General features: G+C 42.1%; 1 protein-coding gene across 13 annotated transcripts in view; it reads left to right on the forward strand.

Annotated features, from left to right (window-relative positions):
- ADAM22 (ADAM metallopeptidase domain 22) overlaps positions 1 to 26,729 on the forward strand; it is a 122,579-nt gene that overhangs the window by 63,968 nt on the left and 31,882 nt on the right. For all 13 annotated transcript variants that reach the window (XM_079948273.1, XM_079948279.1, XM_079948281.1 and 10 more), the window contains exons 5-20: positions 2,369 to 2,451; positions 6,494 to 6,557; positions 6,829 to 6,898; positions 10,722 to 10,792; positions 12,590 to 12,664; positions 15,559 to 15,630; positions 16,081 to 16,247; positions 17,820 to 17,904; positions 18,417 to 18,507; positions 19,187 to 19,238; positions 21,217 to 21,316; positions 23,208 to 23,279; positions 23,739 to 23,831; positions 24,554 to 24,634; positions 25,530 to 25,580; positions 26,171 to 26,234. In XM_079948273.1, the coding sequence (XP_079804399.1) occupies positions 2,369 to 2,451; positions 6,494 to 6,557; positions 6,829 to 6,898; positions 10,722 to 10,792; positions 12,590 to 12,664; positions 15,559 to 15,630; positions 16,081 to 16,247; positions 17,820 to 17,904; positions 18,417 to 18,507; positions 19,187 to 19,238; positions 21,217 to 21,316; positions 23,208 to 23,279; positions 23,739 to 23,831; positions 24,554 to 24,634; positions 25,530 to 25,580; positions 26,171 to 26,234 (1,291 nt within the window). The remainder of the gene's footprint in view (positions 1 to 2,368; positions 2,452 to 6,493; positions 6,558 to 6,828; positions 6,899 to 10,721; positions 10,793 to 12,589; positions 12,665 to 15,558; positions 15,631 to 16,080; positions 16,248 to 17,819; positions 17,905 to 18,416; positions 18,508 to 19,186; positions 19,239 to 21,216; positions 21,317 to 23,207; positions 23,280 to 23,738; positions 23,832 to 24,553; positions 24,635 to 25,529; positions 25,581 to 26,170; positions 26,235 to 26,729) is intronic.

Consider the following 26,729-nt stretch of genomic DNA (forward strand, 5'->3'; position numbering starts at 1 on the left):
ACAAATAATGTCACTGATTTTGTCTCCTCTACCCTCGGGCTAGCAAGTGGTTGAAGGATGTCTAAATGGGAACTGAGCGGAGTGACATTTTATTGCTACCTGGGAGTGCTGTGTTTAGTTCAGTGGCTGGGAGCCAGCTTCTCCAAGTTACTTGTTTGCTGGAATTTGAGATACGCAGAAGGAGGCAGGAGGTGATTTCAGACATACATCATTTTATTTGCAAGCTGTCTTTCCATAGTTAAAACCATGCTAAAGGAAGCCTACCAACATGGGAAAAACCCCCACGTAATTACTAATATAACAAGAACAGTAAACAGTAAATAAAACACATTGAGGGCTACACAACCAAATCAAACAATTTCCACATTAAATCACAACAAGATCTAAAAATAAAGATACAAAAAATAATAATCTCAATAAGAACAATGCCCCCTAAACAATTTACCAACCCAAAAGTCTCTACAGCATCCTCAGCTTTTGTAGCTGGAGTCAGTCAGGGCTCCACCCTCCCAAGGCAGGGAGCAGGTCTTCCAGGACTCGCAGCCAAGAACGTTTCAGACTTGAGTCATATTCAAAGTTGACCCATTGAAACAAATGTGATTAAGTTATTATTGACTAACTTGTTCTTTGATTTTAATGGGTTTACTCTGAGTTAGGTTGTATACACACTCCTGCTTACCCTGCACCAGTGCACTCCCGCTACATAACATTGACCACAATCCGTGTCTGTTCTGTACTGGTCCTGTTGTTTCTTAACGAAGTGCTCCGTTTTGATGCTTTAAATGATAACATCTTGGAGGACTCGGGCCTCAAGGAGATTAGACTGGCCTCGACCAGGGCCAAGGCCTTTTCGGCTGTGGCCCCGGCCTGGTGGAATGCTCTGTCACAAGAGACCAGGATCCTGTGGGATCTGACATCTTTCTGCAGGGCCTGCAAGACAGAGCTGTTCCGACAGGCCTTTGGCCGGGGTCCAGTCTGACTCCCCCTCTCTCCTTATAAGAACTTGCATGAAAATGGCCTCCCAGCTTTGCTCACAGGCTCATATAAGATCAGTATAAACTGTTAGGCCTGGTGAGCATTTAAGGTCCCCATCCCTAATTTGCGGGTTGCCATCTGATTGGATTTCACTTTGAGTCTGATTTGATTTTAGGATGTATTTTAATTGATCGCTTGATTTTATGGTAATATGTTAGCACTCTGAGCCCTGTTTTGGCTGGGGAGGGCAGGGTATAAATAATAATAATAATTATTATTATTATTATTATTTCCCCTCCCAAACCAGTTTCGATCCAAACAGAAAAAGAACCACCAAGCTGCGTTTTAAGCTGGTAATGCACACACTGACCTAGTCTGATATTTTATAGTATAAAACGCATTTTATTAATTTTTGCTATATTCCTTCACCCACTGTTGCAAACAGTGGATTGGTCATATATACCAATGTTTATAGCAGATTGAAATTAGTTTACTGCAGATGAGTTTAAAAATGGGATGCGTCACGCTACAACACCACCCACCCACTCACCCGCCGCTAGACCTGAGACTGTTGCATGGGGAGAAATGAACATGCTTTGAGTTAATTACAATCGTGCATATAAGAAAATATTAGAGGGATGGTCCAAAGGATTCCTGGAAAAGGGGAGCTTCTAGAAGGCAGTTCAGGAATAAACGACTGCCAAGAGGAAATGGGCAGCAGCACCAAGCGAGGGAAGGCCAATCTATTTATCGGTAACCCGCGTAAACATGGTTATATGCATAAGTTGGTGTGTGAGTTTGTGCCTATATTACTTTTCCGAATCTCCTGTTAGTTACGTTTATTGCTGATAAGTAATAAGCAATTTTTGTCTTGTAGTACTGGTTCCAACACTGGCCAGCTGTTCTAGTTATATTCTACCAATGTTCTTCATAGAGTAATATGCATGTGTGTGTGTGTGTGTATATATATATATATATATATATATATATATATATATATATATCTCACAGGCTGAACGTCCAGATTTTGGTGGATGTAGACAATCCGAGATCCACATTCAGCCAACCTTGGATGTTCACTCTGATTGTAATACGTATAAAGTCAGAGTGAATCATGAGAGAATGTTGATGTTCAAAGCTCTTTGGTTATTTACATGGCACTCAGGTTCACCCCTTGCACCAGCAAGAGTAATGAAACCTAGTTGACCTACTGTATCAGCAAAGGTAGGAATAGGTATGACTACCCTGCTCTCATTTACTTCTACCTGGCTGACTTGTGTTGTTTTGAGAAACACTGCTCTCTCTCTCTCTCTCTCTCTCTCTCTCTCTCTCTCTCTCTGTGTGTGTGTGTGTATAGTGTCGTGAACTCAAAAGTCTCTGTTTCTAATTGCAGGGCGGGGAGCACTGTTATTACCAAGGTCACATCCGAGGGAATTCAGAATCGTTTGTTGCTCTGTCAACCTGTCATGGACTTCAGTAAGTTTGTCTAAGTTGTTGTATGCAAATAGCTAACTTGGGGGGGGGGGGAAGGTGGGCGAACTTTTTAGCACAGGCTCTGTAGAGCCTGGCAGCCCCAGACCCAAATTAGCATCAGTGGCAACACTGTCTGCAGCAGTGACAAGGGTGCTGAAGAAAGTGCTTCTTTCTCCTCTTGCACGTTGCCATTGATTGCAGGTCAGAGGGCTCCAGGAGTGGCGGGCATCTCCAGTGTTTACTGAGCTGTCCTGGCAAATATTGGAGCAAACTGGAGCACTCCTTCCAGCTTCTGGAGAGCTCCAACCTACTACCGGTGCTGATGGTGGTGTGCCAGAGGGAGGAGAGGACCCGAGAGAGAGAGAGAGAGAGTGTGTGAGTGAGTGTTGGGTGGTGCATTTTACCGCAGTTCATAGTGCTTGGTTGAGTGAAGAGCTCCTCTGCCCAGACCGGTGCTGCAATGGTAGAGGACTTCACTACCCCAGGGTAAGCAATACTGAGCTAAATAGACCAATTATATGACTCAGTATAAGGCAGCTTCTGATGCAAACATGTCCATCATTCTATTCATCCTACTACTTGTTTGTTGTTGTTGTTTTTAAATGGGCCAAATTGGAAATACTTGTAGTTTTGGAAGCAACTCACATTTATCTTGATTGCTGAATGAGCCGTTTTGCGCTCAGTCCATGCTGCATTAGCTGTGTTAGATACCAGCTCAACAACCAGCTTGTGATAAATACTGTGTTTACTCAAATCTAACGTTAGTGCACCTTTTCTGGCCAAATGACTTTGTGAAAATCAAGGTGCGCATTAGATCCAATGGCACATTTGCATTCACCAGCAGATACCCTTTTTTGTTTCAAGGTTCTGAAAATTGAGGTGCACATTAGATTCGATGGCACATTGGACTCGAGAAAATATGGTAGATACCTATAGCCAAGTAGGTGTCTTAAAGAGGATTAGACAAATATATGGCGGAAAAACCCAACTGGTGGCTACTAAAAACTGTTTCGAGGTTTTCTGCTGTAGTCAAGTGGGGTGTGTGTGTGTGTGTGTGTGTGTATGTGAGAAATAAATAAAAGATATAAATACTAATCAGGAAGGCTAGACGGAGCCACAGCTTTATCAGCCCCAGCTAGAACGGCAAGTCTTCAGAGTCGAGAAACAGCTGAAGGCCACCAGATCGATCACCCCTGGTATAGTGGCTCAGAGACTGCACTTTGAACCTGTTCAGCTCTTGCCTGAGCCATGAACTCACAAAGTGGGCTTAGGCAAGCCACTGCCTCAAAGCCTTCACCCCCTCCAACCGCCGTCCCTCTGTAGTATTGTGGGGGGGGGGAGCACTGGCTTCCCTCACAGGTTACCTGTGGAGATTACTGAGATAGTGTATTCAACACATTTGAAACGTTCCAGGCGCAGTGTCCTTATTGGTCTGTTTCTCTATATTTGATCTACATATGGTACAACATCAGGCCTGAGGGATCATCCTGTGGTAAGAGATTGCTTCTAAGGTCATGATGAGGCTATAAATAGAAAGCTCTTACCTCACGATTCTTTGTCATCATCCAATTTCCCTGAAAGGCCTGCACTTACCTTATGGGATCTTCATTGATTTATTGCTCAGTACTTTTGGTATCACTTTTCAAAATATACTTTAAAAATTATTATATGTGTATTTGCAAGACTGAACTTTTTTTTTTTTTTTTAGTTTGTCAACCCTCCCCCAACCCTGAGTAATAAAAATATGTGGCTTCTTCTGTTTTCTTTTGCAATAATCAGGACTTGAGAGTGGGCCACGTTACGTGCTGAGCTCAGGTTACATGCTGAACATCAGCCTAAAAATAGTATCTTTTTAATGCAGTCTGCAGGGTTTGGCTGCATGACTTCCTTTAATAGTAAGATGTATTATTTATTTATATATAAAAATTGCATTCTGCAATTTCATTTAAAAGAAACCAAAGTGGTTTGCAACAATCACACAACACAAATTCAAACTGATCACCAGCTAACTATTACGGAAAAACGTTTGCTTCATAATTGTCTGTGTTTGCCTGTCAGTGAAGAAAAGTTTTCAGCAAACGTTTGAAGGTTACTACAGAAGGCACCTGCTGAATCTCTCTTGCATTCCTTAGGAATGGGCCAATAAAGGCTGAGTTTCACTGTGATGTTAAATCAGCCTCACTACCCCAGGGGATAACCACTGATGTTCCTGATGTTCCCTAAGGTAACCTGGGTCTAAATTGTTCAGGGCTTTGTAAATTACAAAATACAAGAATCCTGGACCTGCCTCAGGAGTAGATGGGCGGAGTACGCAGATGTTTTAACAATGGCCTCACATGTTTGCCCCCACCAGCAGTCCAGCTGCAACATTCTGCATAAGCCACAGCTTGTAAACCAAGTCCGAGGGCAGTCCCAAACCGATCACCTACTCCAGCCTTGAGGTTACTAACACAGGAGCCACAGTGGTCAGGGTATCCCTTTCCAGGAATGGCCATAGCTGGCAAACTAGACAGAGCTGGCAAAAGGCACTCCTAGCCACAGATGACACCTGGGGCTCTGGTGACAGAGGTGTATCCAGGAGGACCCCCAAGCTACACACCTGCTCCTTCAGAAGAAGTGCAGACTTGTCCAGAACAGCGAACATGCCTATTTCCCAGACATATATCGGCTCTTAGACCATTATCCGTGATGCTTGCTTTGCCTACCAGACGCTGGCAGGCCCCGTCAAAGTGGGACTGCTTGACGGTTCCTTGCTGATTTCGTCTTGTTGGCTTGTGACTTACAGTGACCCTTTCCATTCATCTTGGTTTTGACTCTGAGCATTTTGGTCCAACTTTCCAGACCTGATGATTTGTGAAGACATAAATCCGCAGTATACTTGTCTATTTCTTTCAGCTGCTGAATGTTAATAATATATCATATCCATCCTAAAAACAGAAGGAAGCCAAGATGGAAGACTTGTATGTGTTGTTGGGCAGCTAGGCCTTCCCAACTGTATTGTGGCCCTTTACCGCCTCCTTCAGGCCACTCGCAGAAAGAGTTAGACCACATCAGATAGGATGGCCCTTTGCTGATTTCATCTTGTGGGCTCCTGAGCACCCTCCTCAGTCCCACCTCAGTATATTAAGGGAGGGTACTAGCTGTCAGCCAAACTGGGGCTGTACCAGCTTTGTGAGAATATCCAACAAGTCACCTATCCACCATCACCACATATGCAGGTGTGTGGGGTTTGTGCCATATTGTCCATGGCACGCTTGGGGGAAAAAAATAGAATCATAGCAACGTAGAGTTGGAAGGGACCCCATGGGTCATCTAGTCCAACGCCCTGCAATGCAGCGTGGGGCTCGAACCCACAACACTGAGATTAAGGAGTCGCACTGAGCTATCCCCGCAGAGTGTTTTAATTTTAATGCACCATACCAGCTTTAGATTTTTAAAAAGCAAAGGTATAGGACAGAATTTATCAGATATATAACGCTAGAGACTTTAGCTGTGTCCAACGAAGCATTGACTTTTGCGGGGTGTGCCTCTTTTGCAGCCACAGCTAAACGTCAGTTTTGGGGCCATTGACTATGGCAGAATGTGTGAACCCCATAGTGAAATCCCTAATTCCATCAGCTCACAGAAGACACAAGTACACTGTTGCAGATTGGAGGATTGCAGACGCTTAGAAAGGAAAGGCCATCTTAGAGCATCTCTCTAGTTAGTAAATGATATAGTGCCTGTAAGACGCCAGTACCTGCAGCTGTTCAGTCAAGCAAGGTGTTCTCCCTGGGATGCAGTGCTGCCTGTTGGTGGCAAGCAGGAGGCACTGCACATTGATGCATTTAATGAACTGAAACTCAAGGTGATTTGGGTAGTAATTCCTGCAAGGCAGACAGAAATTGTCAAGAGTGTTTTAGAGTGTAGCGTGTTTCCTGATAATGTTTTACTTTATTGTCTTTAAAACACCAGCTGTTAAGTTCACAGTATATGATTATATATATATACACGCATAGTTGTATTTTTTATTCTGCGAGTCTGATATTTCCCTAATTCTTAACAGCGGCATGTTCTATGATGGAAATCACACATATCTTATTGAACCGGAAGACAACTACACTTCGCAAGTAAGTAGATAAGTGTTTCGTAAGCGGAATGCAGATATTATCTACAGGAAGCATATTTTGCGAAGTTGCTCTTTCCTTCTTTAGCAAACAATTTAGGAATTCTTATGTAGGTTCCAACTGAGTTTCTGAACTGTCAGAAGGTTGCATCAGAAAGATAGGCTTCTCAAATTCGTAACAGATGGCATTTAATAACACCCTTTGGTGCTAGAGTAAAGTCCCAAGAAAGTTTATTTTGTATTGCTTTACTAAATTTAGATGTTTCTTATTTCAGGAGGAATTCCATTTACACTCTGTTTACAAATCCAGATTATTTGAATTTCCTTTGGATGATCTTCCATCTGGTATGTGTGTGCTTTTTAAATCTTGGGGATTTTTTAAAAAACGAACATACTCTTAGCTCATCCTTCATTGATGCACTTACTTCATAGTTAATCACTTGTAGGGTTTGATTTTGTTATTTTTAAACTAGAGGCTGAAGAAAATAATCTGCCAGCCTGATTGGGAAACAGAAAAAAATCTAACTCCTCTTCTAATAGAAAGTCTGTTCTCTAAAAACCCCTCCCTCCAAAAATATTTTTAGCTTTCTAATATTATGATATTTATTTAATGACTGGTTTTAGGAGTCTCCACAGATAAAAAACAGGCAGATTATAACTGATGCACTTCTGTAAACACATTACTGCTTACGTCTCTTTAGATTTAAGTTTAATAAATGAGCTATATATATATTAAAAAACCCCAGCTCCTAATGATAATAATAATAATTTATTATTTCTACCCCGTCCATCTGGCTGAGTTTCCCCAGCCACTCTAGGCGGCTTTCAACAGAACATTAAAAACAGAATGAAACTTCAAACATTAAAAACGTCCCTAAACACGGTTGCCTTCAGATGTCTTCTAAAAGTCAGATAGTTGTTTATTTCCTTGACATCTGATGGGAGATGCTGAAGATCTGAAGAGGGTGTTTTCAAGGCGTAAGAACAAAAGCACATAAGACAAGATCCTGTCCGTGACTCAGCTAGTCCAGCATCTTGTTCTCACAGTAGCCAGTCAGATGTCTGTGGGAAGCCTGCAAGCCGGACATGACCACAACATTACTCTGCTTACTAGTATTCAGAAGCATAATGCCTTCACAGTGAAGGTAGAATATAGCCAACGTGGCTGGCAGCCATTGATAGCCTTGTCCTTTGTAAAGGCAAATGCTTGCATGCTTCCCATAGGTATTTGGTTGGCCACTGGGAGAAGAGGATGCTGGACAAGATGGACCACTAGTCTGACCCAGTAGGTCTGTTCTTACGTCTTCAGTTCTGTCTGGTGGTCCCTTTTACGAACTGGTAGGGTTTCTTCCATGTCCTGCCTGCAATCCACAATCAGTTTGTTCTGTTCAGTATCATGCTTTGAAAAATAATAGAGTACACACCACTCCGAAGTAGTATTGTGGTATTGTTTGCGTGCATGTTGTGTGAAAATATACTCAGGAGACAAAACGATTGAACTTGTAGCCGTGGTTGCTTCAGTCAAAACTTACCATGAAACTGAGGGGTGATTAGAAACACAAAAATTGGTGCCACACCTTTTCTTCTTCCTTGCCTTATTTAGTTGCTTATTATTTTGCGCTTCCAGTAAGGAACTAAAAAAATCAGCATGTAGTTTTTCCACCCTTAATCCTCACAGCAACCCTGTGAGGTAGGCTGGAGTGGTTCAAGGATGCCTAGTGGGTTTCATGGATGAGTAGCACCTTGGGTCTCTCTGGTCCTCATCTTTACCATTACACTACACTGCTTATTTTGAGAAGTCAGTATGTGTTTCCCCCACCCCTTATTTGCACAGATAGAACTTTTGTTGCAGAGAGATAGCATTGTCTCAGCAGCTAGATCGTCATCTCCCAGATAATACATGCTTAGCTTTTGTAACTGGAGTGTGGGTTATAGCTGTGTTCATGGATTTATTCTGAGCCTGGTTTATGATGGAAACAGCACAACATCTCTCCCTCCCTCTCCTCTTGATAGAAGTTCTATGAATATGAACAGATTTAAAATAATGCTCTTTTTTCAAATTATACAATTTATATAAACTGTAAATACATCTAAGGGACGCGGGTGGCGCTGTGGTCTAAACCAAAGAGCCTAGGGCTTGCCAATCGGAAGGTCGGCAGTTCGAATCCCCACAATGGGGTGAGCTCCCGTTGCTTGGTCCCAGCTCCTGCCAACCTAGCAGTTCAAAAGCACGTCAAGTGCAAGTAGATAAATAGGTATCGCTCTGGCGGGAAGGTAAAGGGTGTATCCGTGCGCTGCTCTGGTTCGCCAGAAGCAGCTTAGTCATGCTGGCCACATGACCCAGAAGCTGTCTGCAGATAAACGCCGGTTCCCTCGGCCTATAGAGCAAGATAAGCGCACAACCCCAGAGTCGCCTGCGACTGGACCTAACGGTCAGGGGTACCTTTATCTTTACCTTTTATAAATACATCTAATTATACAATACTTTTCAAAAGCAGTTTGATTTGAATTCTGAAAAAAAATATTTTAAAGATATTTCTGCCATTGTACTATTCTTGAAGCTGTGAGTAATTAATATTTTGATACATTTAAACGGATGGGTAAACCTATTAGGGGAATCTGGAAATATTTCAGTGCCTATGAAAACATTCTGAAGTGTTTGGGGTTGGTTGGGGAGCCTTTTTCCATCTTGAGGGCCACATTTCCTTGGAGGAAATCTGGCAGGGGCCACATCCCAGCAGTCGATGGTTCTGGAGCCCGTGATGGGCAGAATCAAAGTCAAAAGGGGTGGGACCAACTCTCTTTCTTTTCCTGCGTTTCCCTTTTCTCCCTTCTGCCAAACCACATCAAATTGCTGTATCAAAATACTGAGAGCTACATGCTGAGGGCTGTGTGTGGCCCTGAGACAGCTGGTTGTCCACCCCTCTTTTAAATCATCTAAAAGAGTTCAGAATGAAGACTGCTGCCTTTTTCCATTATTATTATTTTTTTAGAAAGGTCAAAACATGATAAAACTACTGTTGCATGGGATGGATGATGAAGAAATATGTTTGTGTATGAAAGCTACACTCGGTTGCATAAAAGCTGTCAGTTTTTTTTCACTCTCAGTTTTTTAGAGACAGCAAAAATCATTTTTCAGTTATTCATATATCTTTCCTGGGGGCAGTTTCAGAAGTAGGTGGGTGATGATACGCTTCTGGTTTTTCGTAGCAAAATCCATTTATATGATCGTTCAGATAAGGAAACTTTGCCTTTTGGTGAAATGCTGAGATGTTTGTTACATAGGCTTTTTATGCTGTTTTTGGTTCTGACTTCTCTTCATGCCATTAATACTTTTTTTATATAAAAAAATCTTATCTCGCCTAATTAAAATGCTGATATAATTGGGCTTTGATCATCCCTGGCCCGGGCTGCCATCCTCCACAGACTTGCCTGAAAATTAGTGCTGTTGACGTCAGTGGGAGTAAGGGCTCCATTTAACAGTGCACATTGCCTGCACTCAAAATGCTTTGGTGTAGGAAAATGGATGTGAAGAGCTGGTTGTCTTTGGCCGCTGACTAGGCATCAAAGCTCGCAGTAACATACTGATCATAATGACAAAATAACTGCTAGAGCAGCGTGAGGGACCTTTGACCCTTCAGATGTTGTTGGATCTTATCTCTTATTGTACCCTAATATTGGCAGTCCTTGATGGGGCTCACAGGAGATAGAGTTCCAACAATATCAGGAGGTCCATCAGTTCCCCACTCCTGTGGTAGAGGCTCAGTAATATTCTGCTCATGTTGGTTCATTGTGTATATATAAAGCTGCTGCATGCTGTGGCTTTGTAAGTAGCCATCAGAAAAGCAGGTAGGCAGCCATGGAGAAATGGAAACTAGGTATTATTTGGAGACTACCTTTCTTATCTGTGTTATTATTTAAGTCTATAAGTCCACATTTCCACACGGTGGTGCCCAAGGCCACCATTTATTTGCAGGAAAGCATTTTGAAGGCTGCAGAAATGTAAACCTCCACTTTTAATATTGAGCCACGCATGAAATGCTTGCAATATTTCACTGCTGTGGTTCAGCCTTGCTCAATGCAATTGCTTTCTTTGTCCTGCTGTTGAAAATGCCTGTCTTTTATCGACCCGTGTTGTTCTGACTTGAAATGTGTGTATTCCATTCAGAATTCTGGCACATGAACACCACATCACAGAAGTTTGTTGTGAAACCGAGACACAAGAGAAGAAAAAGGCAGGTATGTGCCTGTGCCTATTGACTTTTCCCTTTAAAGAATGTGTATTCAGGCATATCTTTCGGTGGATATGGGATTCTTTTCGGAAGGACGCGTGGGCTTTCAGAACTCTATGGACTTCAGTGCTTTCTGCAAAGAGCCATCTGTTATAGTGCGGTTAGGACATTGTCCCCTTATTCAAGTAACATGCTGTGTCCAGCATCACCTGGTGACCCAGTAGAAGAACTCTGCCATAGACAGCATTGCTCTGGAAGTCCTATGTCACCTGCTCTATCAGAAATCCAGTCCCAAAAGGAAACTGCTGCTTTGCTTTGGGCAGGGAGCATGATTCCCCCTTGCTTCCTATTCCAGGTTTGCCCACTACGCTGGCAGAAGGAGTTCCTTCTGTTCAGTTCCACCAGGAGTGCTTGTGTCTTGGTGATGGAGAGATTATTTCCCTTCCTGTGTGTGGAAGGGTGAATGTGCCCTCTTGACACTGATGTCATTCCTACTTACCTGGGTCAGGGCTACAGAGCTGCTGGTGACCAATCCAGCAGTCCCACTGATTCACCTGTGTGTCCCTATTGTGACCCACCCACATCTCGGTTTGTAGCAGCAGTGCCAGGGACAGGAGGGCAACTCCTGTAGGAGAAACTTCCCTTTTGTGGTCTCAGAGAAGAGGACACTTTGTAGAGGAGAAAAAGCAGTTTTATTGTCTACCCAGGTGAGAGTGCAGAGTAGTGCAGACCACACACCCAAAACACGTTGGCAAGAACAGTTATACATTTCTACTGGGAGGATGTTCTACTTAACACAGTCAGTGGTGGAATTCCATAGTGTATCTATTACTATATGGAAACTCCTCTTTTAAGAAAAAATCCTGATCTCTAGGCTTTTCTTACGCCTGTGCAATAATCTTGTTTACTTCATAATTATGTCCTTGCACTTAGCAAGCAAATACTTAACAAGTGACTACTTCGTTTTTGGTTACTTCTGCTTTTCCTTGGCTAACTGTTGACTATGGTGTCCATTGGGTAGAGGAATGCTGAGCATGCCTTTTTGTATATAGGACAAACAGAAATGACACAGAAATCTCTCCACCGCATCACACTTGCTACTACTGAGTGTAAGGGAAAGTGAGTGTATGTGTGATCCTTCAAAGGTAGCAGCATGTCTTAGATTTCATGCTACACACATACACTTACAGTCTCATGTCAGGTGTGTGCCATTGGGAAACGTGCAAGACCTGTATCAAGGTGATCTCCCAGGATGTTCTCTAGAACAAACATGCTCTCTATCTGGGGCTGAGCTTTCTGATGTCAACAATTGCATGGCACAATTTTTCTGGAGAACCTGCAGGGGGACCCAGCACATAGGCATGCTGTGCTATGTATCTGACAAAGTAGAAAAAATGGTTCAGCTTCTCAAAATCCTCTTAATTACAGAATTCTCTAAATAAGCCAGTTGCTTTTTGTTTGTTTAGTTTATAAATTGTTGAGCTTATTGGTGCACACACTACTCTGGAATAGATTTGTGGCATTCCCATAGAAAGACCACACTTTGATGGGAGGCAGGTCACAATCAATACCTTAATGCAAAATTTGCCCATTATGTTTCTTCCAGAGTTGCATCAGAATTAGATTGCTGATGCTGGGAGGCAGGGCATATATTCTGTTGCTAATTTGGTACACGGAACTACTTGTAAGTGCTTTTGTAATGAGGCCAGAACGAAGGAAATAAATTCATTCCAACACGATGAGATTTATTACAATCAGATATGTTGCCATTTTACACATTTACAGTTTCTTACTCTTTCCGCAGGTTCATCAGAGCCCGTATAAAGTTGAAGAGGAAACTAAATATGTTGAGCTAATGATCGTAAATGACCATCTAATGGTGAGGTTTGCATTTTGGGCCTTTTTGGAGTAATCAATAATTCACGCGTAGCATTGTGCCTGCAGTAGATTAACAATAAAATACCTATAGCAAAATGATTCTAAGATATGCAGATATATATGATCAGGGTGAGCTTGTTTGAAGTTATGCCTAGAGTGGCTCCATAGAACCACATAATAACATAGGAAAGGTTGGTAAGTATACAATGTAATCCTATATATAAGTCTTCTCAGAACAAAGCCCCATTGAGTTCAGTGGATTTAATCCCTGATAGGATTGCAGCCACAGAAGGCTTCGGTTGTATACAGAACATTATGCCTAATATTTCTTCTAAATTACAGTATTAGCTGAATGGTATATATTTAGCTAAGAGAAACTATCCACAAAGTTTGAAATCAGCCTTGAATGTAATATTCCTTCATAGTGGCATCTACGTCATTTTTAATCTGTTTCTAAATGGTAAAAAGATACCCCTCAACATCATTAGTTTAGGACCAAAATAAATGTGATATTGAGTTTTTCTTTGCCTTTAACATGCAGATTTCTTTAAAAATAGTAAAAAGGAGCTGGTCTTTGTATGTCTGCAGACACACATGTAAGTGTGTGCAAGAGAGATTTGCATCAGATTCACAGTGATTTTCCTTACATTAACAGCAGGAGGTGGCAGGAAAAGGTTAACCCCCTCCCTTCCTGCTGCGATCCTGATAATTATCACACCACTACAGCCTTGGCTTCTACTTGCACTTTAAAAAATATGCGCCTCAAATGCAAAGGTGCATTTTAGATTACATCTAGTTTGGCTCCTTAGCTATTGCAGACCTCTGAATACAAGATGTCAACAAATAATCATTATTGTCACCAGGGATGGCTGGTAAACCTTCATGATCTGCTTGTGAATTTACCAAAGACACCTGCTGGTAATCTGATCCTAGGCTAGATGCCTTTTAATGAGTATAGCTCATGCACCCGGTTTACCAAAATTTGGGGGAAAGAGTGAAACAACACAAAAGAAGTGGTCCCGTCCTACTTATGAAATTAACTATAGAAATTAACTATAGAAATTCTCCATGTTAATTCAAAAGAATATGTGGGGTGGAGCCACTCCACAAAAGGATCAATCCAAATTAGTATAGAAGATTTTAGGGTAAGCCACAACACGCTTCCTCATTGGTGATTCTTTTTCTTTAAATCATTGAGTTTCACTCATTAATAAAAAGGGTATTGTCATTTTCAATCAATAATGCTGCAGGGACCTTCTCGCACACAAGCCCCACCCATTATTCAGGTGCAACTCTGCTTCCCGCCGCCCCCATGAGGTTTCCATAGGAGTGGATTGAAGTGTTTGTTCCATTTAGGCACTTAAACACACACACACACACACACACACACCAACTTCATCCAAATTATTACATAAGATGTCTCTCCATGGAATAAGAGATTATTGATCGCTTTCTTCGCCTCTGTAAGAAACAGGAAAGAAGGTAGTCATATTTTATTGGAGGCACTTTGAAGCAATTTGCTCTCTTTGCAATCGTGGAACTATTCAAACTGAGAGTTGCCAAGGAGATTTCTTTCTTCCGTTCTTTCTTCATAATGATTGCAAACTTGAGTTCTGCAGCCAAGAGCAAAGGCAGGTCTCAAAATCTAAATCCTTGGAAAGCTGCCAGAATAAGGAAGAGGCAGAACTCTGTTGTAACAAAGAAACTACAGTGTGTTTTTGTATGTTGCGTGTGTGTGTGTGTGTGTGGATGAAAAAGGACAAACTGTGTAACTGGAAAACTTTCAGGACCACAAAAGTGTATTTCCATAATCGCTTTCTACTAACAGTCAGGGCGCTGCACAATATAAACAGTACAGTCCCATACGTGTCTGCTCAGAAATAAGTCACATCGAGCTCAGTGAGGGTTACTCCAAGGTAATTGCAGCCCAAAATAGCTCATACAAAACATAAACATTACTACTATCAGTAATAAAATACAATACTATAAAAGCAGCACTGTGAAATATTCATAAAAGCCCAATGAATTAATGTCCATATCATTATTCTGTCCCCCATAAATACTTCCACAGTTTATTTCCCTAAATTCTTTTTCACCAGATCTCCCAGGCATACACTGTGTCTCCAATTCATAGAAACAAATAAGCTCTGCTCATATGTTACTTGTATGTAGAGCATTCTGTCGGTGATGGAGGAATGGGATTGGCTGGCTGCCCCCACTTCTGACACCACATCCCTGGGCTAGTCCTACCCTAGGGGTGCATGACGTGAGCACCTCACATCTGCTGAGGAACACCTGTGTGTGAACAGCTGCTTCTGTGTAGCAGCTCAGTGCAATCAGAACACCTGGTTGCACTGGTGTCCTAATCGCCTGGAACTCATGCACATGAGCAGGGGCTGGGTAGCCCGGGGGCAGGACCAGCAGTTTAACCCTGCTCCCGCTTCACAGTGTAAGTGCCCTGGATGCTAGTACTGCATGAATAGGACTATAGGGCATAGGCTTTCTGGCAACCATGTGTGAACTGAAATCTTCTGATCATAAATCACTGGTAATACCATATTTTGAGACATTGAGGAAGCATAACAGTTGCTATTTTTTCTCTCCTAAGCACATACAAGCTGGCCCAGTAAGATATAGGTTGAGGGATGCTAATCTCGCTACAAATGAGGCCTGTACTGTCTTCTTGCCTATCAGCTTTGTGGAATGCCCTTTCTATCAATTGGTACTTTGACCTTCATGGTACCATAGGGAGTTTAAGATAACAATACTAGGGTTTAAATAGATTGCCAGTAATCCATTTTTCACGGGCGAAGCAAGCCTTTGATAAAAGTGAGTTCTGAATAGAAATTGTGCTTTAGAAATCTGATTAGGATTTGTCTGTCTTTTGTCCTTCAGCTGAAAAAGCACCGATTATCGGTCGGCCACACAAACAGCTTTGCAAAATCAGTAGTGAACATGGCAGATTTAGTAAGTATAATTCACAAGCTGCTAGTGCAAGATAGATTTGTCAGCCTTATCACGGGGAGGGTAATTTTGGGTCAGGGAGCGATAGCTGCAGTGCATTTTTTCGTCGGTGTATGTTTTGCCATTGGATGACTGAACCGCAGAAGTCTCAGTTATCTCATTAGGACCATTCCTGTATTATGTTTCTGAATCAAAGCTTTCACAAGTTTTGAAGCACACTCCCTTATATTGGGGGCGGGGGAATGGCCTTGAAAATATATTCAGATATTTAGCCCTTGATCACATTGCGCTTTAATCTGTTAGAAAGGAGAGGGCTCTGACCCTTCATTAAAGTACTGTTCTTTATGCTCAACATTTCCTTAACTACATGGGGGCAAAGGGGCTGTTTTAAAGAGAAAAAGAGGCAAAATTTATACTGTCGCTTGATGATCATTCATTTTGTTAATGTGCTAGATTTACAAAGAACAGCTCAACACCAGGATAGTCTTGGTTGCCATGGAAACCTGGGGTACTGATAACAAGTTCACCATATCTGAAAACCCACTGGTGACCCTGCGTGAGTTTATGAAATATAGGAGGGATTTTATCAAAGAGAAAAGTGATGCAGTTCACCTTTTTTCGTACGTAATTTCATATTGTTTTGTTATCACTTGGGGTAGTGTATTCTGAATTTCTAGTGCTGACTGACATTAATTTGGTCTGGGCATAATTCTAAACCACAGTTTATGACTGCATGCGTGAGCCTTGGGTATGTGCATGCTCGACTTTCCCCTTCTCCTCAGATATGGCCTTGAGGTGATCAGAAGCTATCATTTCCATTTTTTATTCAGTGGTTTATTGTTACGTCCAAACCTCGAACTCTGTTTAATCTTAAAAAATGATTTTGGGAAGCAAACCAGGATTGTAAACCAAGATTAACTTGTTTTCCCTAAACCACAGTTAAGGCTAACCACAATTTGCCTGATTGAGTAACTGTGGCTAGTTGAAAACGAAACTATAAAGGAATTTGAGGCTCTGTTCATGTAATGCCTTGTGTTTCATCAGAACACAGCCAAACATTTTACATGATGTCCAAATGCGCTGTGTACTGTAACACACACTTTACACATTATTAGGGCAGACCCATGTTTAAACTAACTCGTTTGACCCTGAACGCCATCTATTTTCATAAATATTAAAACAGAGATGGGATTTTAAGCGTGGTAGAAGTGATTTGAGCACACATTTGCTGTAGTCTGTGGAATTTTGCTTTTAAGGCAGTGAATGGGTTATTCAACCTACATCTACAGACAGCGATCGATTTGTATAGGGATTACATTCTGGACCCTTGCGAGCATTGGTGGGGCCCGTGTAAGGCCACCCCGTTCTACCCCCATCCTGTCCCACCCATTTTTGTGATGTTTTCTGGTCACTTCTAGGTTTGGTGCAATGCTCGTGTGTGCGGGCATGCATATATCAGACACACCTAAAATGGCCATGTCCATTTTTAAATATTACCTCAGTCTTCTCTCGATGCCATCTTCAGTGCGGACTGCAGAAGTGAAACCGGGAAAGTCAAGGAGAGCTTATCCCAGCCAACCCCACTGATTTCCCCCCACAAATATTTAAATCTGGATTTATGTTTGCACCCCTCTAGTATCCTTGTGCCTTATTTTCCAAGGGAGTAAACAAGGCATAAGACGAGCTCCTCTTGTCTGTCTTAGTTGACTTGCACTTTAAGATAGGATCTCTCTAATGCTGTCCCCAAGGCAGTTGTGCCACGATTTGGGTACCTCGCTTGAAAGCACCCAATTCCTACTGGATCTGTGTTAGCCTCCCCTGATGCCATGTGTTTTTGAGTGCTCCCATTAGCCCCAGACAGCTGGAATGCATGAGATTTATAGTCCGAAACATCTGGGGGGCATCAGACTGAAGGAGCCTGATCTGTGTGGATCATCTCTTTTCAAATCGTTTCCATGTTGTTTCAAATTCATGGTAGCTTCCTTTTTAAGGCTGTGGCTTCCTGCTCTCTTTCCTTCTCCCCGCTGCCTCCAAATCACTGCGCTGAATCAGAAGCGGGAACTTCACAAACAAGCATACGTGTTTTCTGTCTCCTGAATCCTAAGCTAATGCTTGTTGTTTGAAAATGCCGTGGTTTCTAAATTGCCGCTTTGTGCTTTTCTCACTATCGTTTCTGTTGTTTTTCTTTAAAGGGGGAGTCAGTTTCAGAGCAGCCGCAGCGGGGCAGCCTACATTGGTGGTATTTGTTCGCTTCTGAAAGGTGGTGGTGTGAACGAAGTAGGTCCAAATGCCCCTAGGAACACAAAAGGGCTATGCAGAAATGTTTTTGTGAAAACCCATGTCTGGTTCAGCTCTCATGTGTGACCCACCCTCCCCTGTCACAGTGGGAAGAAAGCTCCCCTTGGTATAGTCAGAACATGGAAGGGGGAAAAGATTAAAACCCTTCTCTCCCGCCCCACCCCCATGCTACAGTCTCAGTCTAGCTACACTTCCCCAACCCCACACTGGTTTTTTATTATTAATATCCTATAATAAAGTTTAATGCTTGTTTTGTATTTGATGTCTTCTCTAATCATTTAAGGGCAAATGTTTTTACCTGTTATTTGGCCTATGCTTTGCAACTTTCAGCCAGCTTGCTATTCCCCTACGGTTCACGGGAAGTAAATGGAACAAGCCTTTGCAATCTCATCTTTCGCTTCAGGACAATTCTTTTAAAATTTATAAAACACTTGTAAATTGATTTTCTTTTCCCCTCTCCAAGCCGTTGCTTCTCTTGTTTTGTCTTTCAGTTTGGAAAGCCGGATTTAATGTCAGTAACGTTGGCACAGTCCTTAGCTCACAATCTTGGCATTTTCTCAGACAAAAGAAAATTGCAGAGTGGTAAGGAAGTTTGGTTGATGGTTCCCTTTTAAAAAAATATGCTTATTTATTTATCCTTCCCCCCCCCCGGGAGGGCAGATGTATTCTCATGCCCCCTACCTTTGTCCCAGTCTCTCCTTTTCTCTTTCTCGGACATTGTAATTATATATTATTTTTCAGAAGGAAAAGGAAATTTTGAAAGATGTTCCTAAGAATGCATCTGAACTCTCTGGAATTGCATTGTTTGTTAAATAACGAATCAGGGATACAGTTTTGGTCTAACTGTGGCAATTATCCGATGGTAATTGTATGCAAATTAAATGCAGGTCTTTTAGAATTGGCCACATCTGCACCTCATGACCTGGCTGGTGGTGGGGAAGTATTTCTCCTCTCCTGTCAGATACGGGACAGGGCATTAAAACTTACTTACTGCATACATGCTTGTGAGACCCAAATCCATGAAGGTTTGTTTTGCAGCGATTTTTTTTCGTGGAATTCTGGAATGATACATTTAAAGATGAGAAATGCCCTTTTTGCTTACTTTGCTTTTATAGAACTCCTTTTGGTAGGCGTTATTTATAAGTATTGTGTATTCTTCCTTACTTCTTATTTGTTTCTCCCAATATGTTTTTTTCTATATTTAGATTATTTCCAAAGGGGGGAAAAACAAGAGTGTGTAATTTATTTTATTTTATTTTAGGTGAGTGTAAGTGTGAGGACACATGGTCTGGCTGCATAATGGGAGATACTGGGTAAGGTATTTCTTTTGAGAAACTTCAGCGCAGCAAAAAATCTAGATTAGGAGGTGGGGACGGTCGGAGGAAGCTGTACTAAATAAATAGCATTAAATGGAGCTGTGCACCAGAATTGGCTGACAGCAAATTGATGCACATTGTCAAATTGACAAAGAGTTGCATTCAGCTAAGTCCTACTCAGAGTAGACCCATTAAAATTAATAAACATAAGGTAATCATGTCCATTAACTTCAGTGGGTCTATTCTGAGTAGGACTAGCATTGACTGCCACCCATTGAGTCTGTGTGTCTCATTCGGGAGATAACAGCCTGCCTGCTGGATCAGGCCCATGGCCCATATTGTACAGCATCTTGTTCTCACAGTGGCCAGCCAGATGCATGTGGGAAGCAACTGGTATTCAGAAGCAAACCACCTCCATCAGCAGAAGTAGAACATAGCCATTGTGGCAAGTTGTGTTTGATAGCCTCATCCTCCATTTGTCTAATCTTCCTTTAGAACAATGCCAGTCGGTGGCCATCATGGCACCTTGTGAGAGCAAATTCCACAGTGTGACAATGTGCTGTATAAAGAAGTACTTCCTTTTGTCTGCCCTGAATATTTCAGCTTTTTTTGGATGTCTATGAGTTTCAATGCTTATGACAGGGAGAGTGAAAAAAAGTTCTCTGTCTGCCTTCTCCTGTGCCCTACATATTTCCATAGACTTCTGCCATGTCACGTCTTACTGTGAGTTCTAATGTTGCACAGCAGAGAAATCCACTAGTGCATCAGCTGCACTAGCGGAAACCGGTCGCTCAACAGATTATACAACCTCTTACACAAAGTTACTTGCAACCTGCTTGTGCATTCTTGTGTGCAACAGTATTCTGTGGCACCAAACTTTTTACAAGCAGAGCAAGTATACCGCCAAGTGACTTTAGCTTAGTGCTAATTTGGATACAAACCGTTGCCTGCCCAACATATCAAAATCTGAACCAGTTCAGCTCCTACTGGCTAGCAACCATGTCATAAAAATAAGGATAGACCAATGTAGCTGAATTCTTGGCCTGTTTTTCCACTGAACTTGCAGAAGTGAAAACAAAAGCATCAGTGACATGCTTCATATTGAACACACAACTCGCCTCTAGGCTACTCATTCTCCCTAAGCATATTCATGATGGAAGCTAAACGAAAATTATGTTTTTGGCCCACCTAATAAGCCACAATTTTCTCATAGCTGTTGTTCTCCTTGAGTTTTAAACATGAAACATGTAGGCACATGGGCACCACCAGTTTACTAAGTGAGTACTGTACATCTGGGGACGCGGGTGGCGCTGTGGGTTAAACCACAGAGCCTAAGACTTGCCGATCAGAAGGTCAGCGGTTCGAATCCCCGCGATGGGAGGAGCTCCCGTTGCTCGGTCCCTGCTTCTGCCAACCTAGCAGTTCGAAAGCACGTTAAAGTGCAAGTAGATAAATAGGTACCACTCCGGCAGGAAGGTAAACGGCATTTCTGTGCGCTGCTCTGGTTCGCCAGAAGCGGCTTAGTCATGCTAGCCACATGACCTGGAAGCTGTACGCCAGCTCCCTCGGCCAATAAAGCGAGATGAGCGCGCAACCCCAGAGTCAGCCACGACTGGACCTAATGGTGAGGGGTCCCTTTACCTTTACTGTACATCCATGTGAAGTTTCTCAGCTCTATTCCTTATCATTATTTTGTATTCCTTGTTGCTCCAGATAATTTGCAAATACGAACAGCAGAAGCTGTGGAAAGGCAAAAGCTAATGAGATTATCTAGGGCATCGCTGGAGAAAGCACAAGAGTCATTTCGATGACACTTCTTCCTACTGGTTTTAATTAGCAATAAAAGAGCTTAAGGAAATAACTGGCAAAAATATTCCTTCCAGTGGAAGCACTTTCAGTCCAATAGAACTCCTTCCAGAACGTTTATGAATCCACTGGTGGGTCATGAAATAACCTGCTTCCCCCTTTGATGCAGCTATTACCTTCCAACCAAGTTCTCCAAATGCGACGTTGAGGAGTACCACGAATTTTTAAATAACGGAGGTGGAGCCTGCCTTTACAACAAGCCTACCAAGGTAATAGCGGTTTGACACTAGAGGAAAGTAACGTTTTATTATTCTGTCTACTCAGATGCTCAGCTCAGTGTCCTCCCAATCATTTGTATTGAAATGCTTCTTGGTAAACCCACCTGTGTAGCACTTGTTATATATTACCTTATTCTTTCCAAATTGGCTGTGGGCAATCTGTGACCTTCCAAAACGTTGCTGGACTGGATGAGAAGTTTTAAGTGTCGTTTTTGTTTTGGAGCATTTTAAAAACATAACTGTGCATTGAATTGTTTCTACAACACATTGGGGTTAAGGATCACTTTCCATAGTAGAGGTTGTTTGCTTTGTTTAATGTTCCACTTAACTGGACACAGAGCATATGTAGGGGGCGAGGACTCTTAGAATATCCTGCGACAGATGGGGATGACCAATCCCCCTTTATTCAGTGATTCCTCTACAGCAGTCTATTTTTAAGTAAATCTGCATATATTTAATTTTGGCTTTGCTTTTCATCACAGCACTGGGATTCAGAGCTCCCTGGTTTTTCATCTCCTGAAATTTAATCTGCTGCCTCCCCCTGCCTCTAGTAGTGCTTTTTAATGTGGTGTTTTATGGATTTGTTTAAAAGTTTGTTGAGAGTTTCCTTGGGTTTCTTTTTAAGAGAAAGGCAGGGTAAAAATATTTTAAATAATGAATAATAATCTGCATATGCAGTACTGAAGTTGAAATGGCAAAGTTTTAAGGAAGTTAAAGGAGTTTAGGATTAAGGTTCAATTGAATTATTTTCAAGACTTCTTCCAACTATTGAAACTCATTTCCCTAGCACCACTACTATAACACACAGTAAAAAAAAGTTAAGCATTTATATCCTTCCCTTCTGGGCGTCTTACAATATTTAAAAATGAAAATGCTATAAAACAACAACAGAAACCGAATCAGCCAAGGAGACAGGACCAGCAGTTAAACCCCCAAACGCTTTGTTGTTGTTTAGTTGTTTAGTCGTGTCTGACTCTTCGTGACCCCATGGACCAGAGCCTGGCACTCCTGTCTTCTACTGCCTCCCACAGTTTGGTTAAACTCATGTTAGTAGCTTCGAGAACACTGTCCAACCTAAGCTGCCACAAAGAGCAACAGCCAGAATAAAATGGTTGTTTAAAAATGAAAAGGCATTGCAAAGATGCAACCACAAACGACTCTCTTTGTATACAGTGGGATAATTTAGTGCGTAACATTGGAAAGATGTTTGCTTCATTTTCTTTTCTGTATGTCACTGTAGATGTTACTCACACAAGCCTTTTTAGGCATTGCGAATATGTGTAAATATGTTTAATAGGAATGTAAATATGTGAAGCGGCTATTGAAAACAAGTGGTAGTCACAGCCCCGGGTGACAATGCATGCACAAGCTTCACCCCTGGCTGATGCATGAACAGTGCCATGCTCCATGTGCACAGACACATTAGACAGGAGAACTAGTTACCTATGGCAGCGGTGCGAAACCTCATGTCCAGCCCTAGCTGCCCGCTGAACTTTCCACAGCCCCTGTTTCCTACTCTGAGTGTATATGAACAACCCTTGAACTCTTGCTTGTCTGGATGGAGGACAGAGAAGTGTGTGAATGTGTGCAGCAGGCATCCTGCTGTACAAACGTAAAATTTACATTGGTTGCCTCAGCCTTTGGCACTCCCCGCCACTGGAACCTGGCCTTTGGAAGCTTGCCCAGAAGGGAACGTGGTCCCTGGGCTGAAAAATGTTTCACACCCTGAACTTCAGGGGTTATAGCTATAGCTTGCATATTCTTGAGAGCTCCTCCACCTAAACATATGAATACGACTGTGGGCTGTTTTACCGGTGGCCAAATAATGCAACCCCACACTTACCATTTTTATCCTGTCTTCCTTATTTATTTTTCATCGCAGCTTCTCGATCCTCCAGAATGTGGCAATGGCTTTGTTGAAGCTGGAGAAGAATGTGATTGTGGTACTGCGACCGTAAGTCATGCAATGAATAGTTTGCCCGGGGCATCACTTTCTTTCCAAATTAGACAACTCATTAAAAAAAAGAAAGAAGAGAAACTGCCTTAAGGGGGCGGGCTTACTGTTTGCATTGTCTTCCTCGCCAGCCACTTGGTGAAGGAAGCAAACTGCACATTAACCGTGCATTTACGCATGCACAGTGGTGCGGATGGTGGTACTTTGTATCTGCTTGCAATGTACCAAACAAGTGTAAAAAGAAGAGGTGTATCCAATGCTCGTCATGCTCAGAGCATGTTTCTCAGTTAGTAGATGCCAGAGTGTAGGCTTCTCCCAAGGCCATCAAATTATTGACTTATTTATTTTTTAATCTGAAGTTTGCATTATGCGCACCATAGAGTGTCAGGCAAAGGCACGGATAGTTTTGAAGAAATGCACTCATCAAACTGCTGTTTTAAAATTGCCTCCACTCCTCAGGAATGTCGTGCTGAAGGTGGAGATTGCTGTAATTCCTGTAGTCTAACGGCTAACTCCGAATGCAGTAATGGACTTTGCTGTAAAAAATGTCAGGTTCGTATTTAAGTGAAGGATATTTATTTATTTATTTAAAAAAAGGCCGTTTTAAAGCCCGCCGCTATGTAATTATGCCTATTTTTGATTACCAGCAGAATCGACTCATTTTCTGAAAGCTTACCAAAAAGTATCCCAATGTTTCCTTCGTAGTCAGTTTCATCTGCAGGACGTAGCGCGGTATCTCCTGTTTTCAAACACTTGTTTGTTTACAAGTCGGCCAGTTGAGAAGATACTAAAAGAGAAACAGTAGCACAGAATGAAATGGTGTTATAGCTGGAAGGGACCTTGGAGGTCACACAGCCAAACCCAGTTCTCGCTGTAGGATCTGCAACAGAGGATGCAGCTTCAGTTATCCATGACAGATGGCCAGCCATCCTTTGCTTAAGTACCTCCGGCAAAGCAGAGCTCACCACCTCCTGAGGCAGGCTGCTTCAGTCTGTTTCTCCTACGTTTAGCTGGAATCTGCTTCTTTAAACTGCTTCCCTCCTTTACATGGGCCGCTAATCACAGGGGTTGTGCCGTTTATAAATATAGTGGCATGTAATTGTAACCTTCATTATTGTACTTGGACATTTGAATTTTGTCAGTAGCATATGAGAACCCCCAGCTAAACCCGATGCCAAGAACAGAAGAAGAAAATATTTTTGTGTGTGTGGTATTTTGACTTGAACTGTCAAAAGGTTATAGATCTGCTCAGATATTTAATGTTTCTTTTTCAGTTTGAAGCCAAGGGAGTTGTATGCAGAGAAGCTGTGAATGATTGTGATATTGCAGAGAGTTGCACGGGAGACTCTAATCAGGTAAAGTTTCAAAATGAGCGACTAGAAGGCTGTAGCTCAGTATAGCAACAGGACGTCTGCTTGGCATGTAGAAGGTCCCTGGTTCAATCCCTGGCATCTCCAGGTGAGCATTGGGAAAGGCTCCTGCCTGAAGCCCTGGAGAGCTGCTGTCAGCTAGTGTAGGCAGTATGGAGCTAGTGCGACCATTGGTCTGACTCTGTATAAGGCAGCTTCTTATGTTCAGAGAGAGAGAGAGGTCTGCAAAATCTGGACATTCAATTAATACCCACTTGAACAAAACAATTTTGGGAGACAGGAGGCAATGTCCAATCGAAGGAAAGTTTTAAAAGCTGCATTTGCATTAGTTTTAGACACTGCAGTGCAGCTTTAAAAACTCTGGTCTAGCTTATATGGTTCCTTCTGCTTTTTCTTTGTTGTTGTTGTTTAGTCATTTAGTCGTGTCCGACTCTTCGTGACCCCATGGATCAGAGCACGCCAGGCACACTTGTGTTCCACTGCCTCCCGCAGTTTGGTCAGACTCATGCTGGTAGCTTCGAGAACACTGTCCAACCATCTTGTCCTCTGTCGTCCCCTTCTCCTTGTGCCCTCCATCTTTCCCAACATCAGGGTCTTTTCCAGGGAGTCTTCTCTTCTCGTGAGGTCGCCAAAGTATTGGAGCCTCAGCTTCACGATCTGTCCTTCCAGTGAGCACTCAGGGCTGATTTCCTTAAGAATACATCCCAGTACAGCTCTTGCCACTCTTTTGTTGACTATGAGGGCCACTCCATTTCTTTTACGGGATTCTTGCCCACAGTAGTAGATATGATGGTCATCTGAACTGAATTCGCCCATTCCTGTCCATTTTAGTTCACTGATGCCCAGGATGTCAATATTTATTCTTGTGCTTTTTCTTTAGTGCTCTCCAAATCTGCACAAAATGGATGGGTATTCATGCGATAACGAAGAGGTATGTACAGTGTTTCATTTGATAACTTGCATAAGATAGGCTTGAGCAGATAAAAACTAGTCTGTTCAAAGACGTCTGTTAAAGGATTCATTTGGGACAATGGAACCTGTGATTCTAAACATGTGTTGCTGAATCTCGTGCCAGAATCGTGTCTCTTCCCCACCCCTTTCTTTTTAAATATATGTGTATATGTTATAGGTTCGGTTTCTTGTTCACTTTGTTTCTTGCATATCACATTAGGGGCAGATAGACAATTGTAATGTAACGTTAATACTTCAAATACATAACAATAAGTTGTGCTTCAGTTGGTTAGGTGAGTGGGGGCGGATAGGTTTTTGAATAGTAAGACCTTTTTATTTAGATCTGGCAAACAGTTGAAATTGAAATTGCATATTAAAATGGAGTTGCATATTAAGGCTGCTAAGCACACTTACCTGGCAGCATGTCCCATTGGTACCTATGGGTTTTTGTTTTTTTACTGTTTTATAACCTTTCCCCCTCAGTAATGTAGAAACAAGCTAATCAATAGATTTTTGGGAAATATGTGGAATGACGATAGACCATGTGTCCTTTTCTTGGTTTCTCTTCAGGGCCTTTGTTTTGGAGGACGATGTAAAACAAGAGACAGGCAGTGTAAATATATCTGGGGAGAAAGTGAGTAAGCTCTTTTAAGCTTCCAATTATTATTATTTTTTAAAGTGGTATTCCTCTGGAAACCCACTTGCTTGGTATCAGGACTGTCACACAGAAGAAGGCAAAGACTTGCTATTTGCTGCTCCAGAGAACAGCACTATATCTAATGGACTTAAGTTACAGAAGAATAGATTCTGATTCAACATTAGGGCCATATCTGCACTATCCTTTTAGAGTACTATGATACAGTCATGGCTTCCTCCAAGGAATGCTGGGAACTCTAGTTTGTTAGGGGTTTCTGAGAGTTGTTAGAAGGCCACTATTGCCCTCACAAAGCTGCAGTTCGTGGAGTTATTTGGGAAGATGGGTTAAACCACTCTAGATTTTGTCTGGTTGCTAGAGAATAGGCAGTATTCCACTTGAAGCTGCTACAGTTTCCAGCAGCAGATATTTCTGCTGCTTTATAACCACAGATGTCTACTATTTTAGAAGCAAAGTGCTTTATCAATTGTATAA

The sequence above is a fragment of the Podarcis cretensis genome (genome assembly GCF_951804945.1).
Source record: "Podarcis cretensis genome assembly, chromosome: 12".
In the NCBI taxonomy this organism is placed as follows: domain Eukaryota; kingdom Metazoa; phylum Chordata; class Lepidosauria; order Squamata; family Lacertidae; genus Podarcis; species Podarcis cretensis.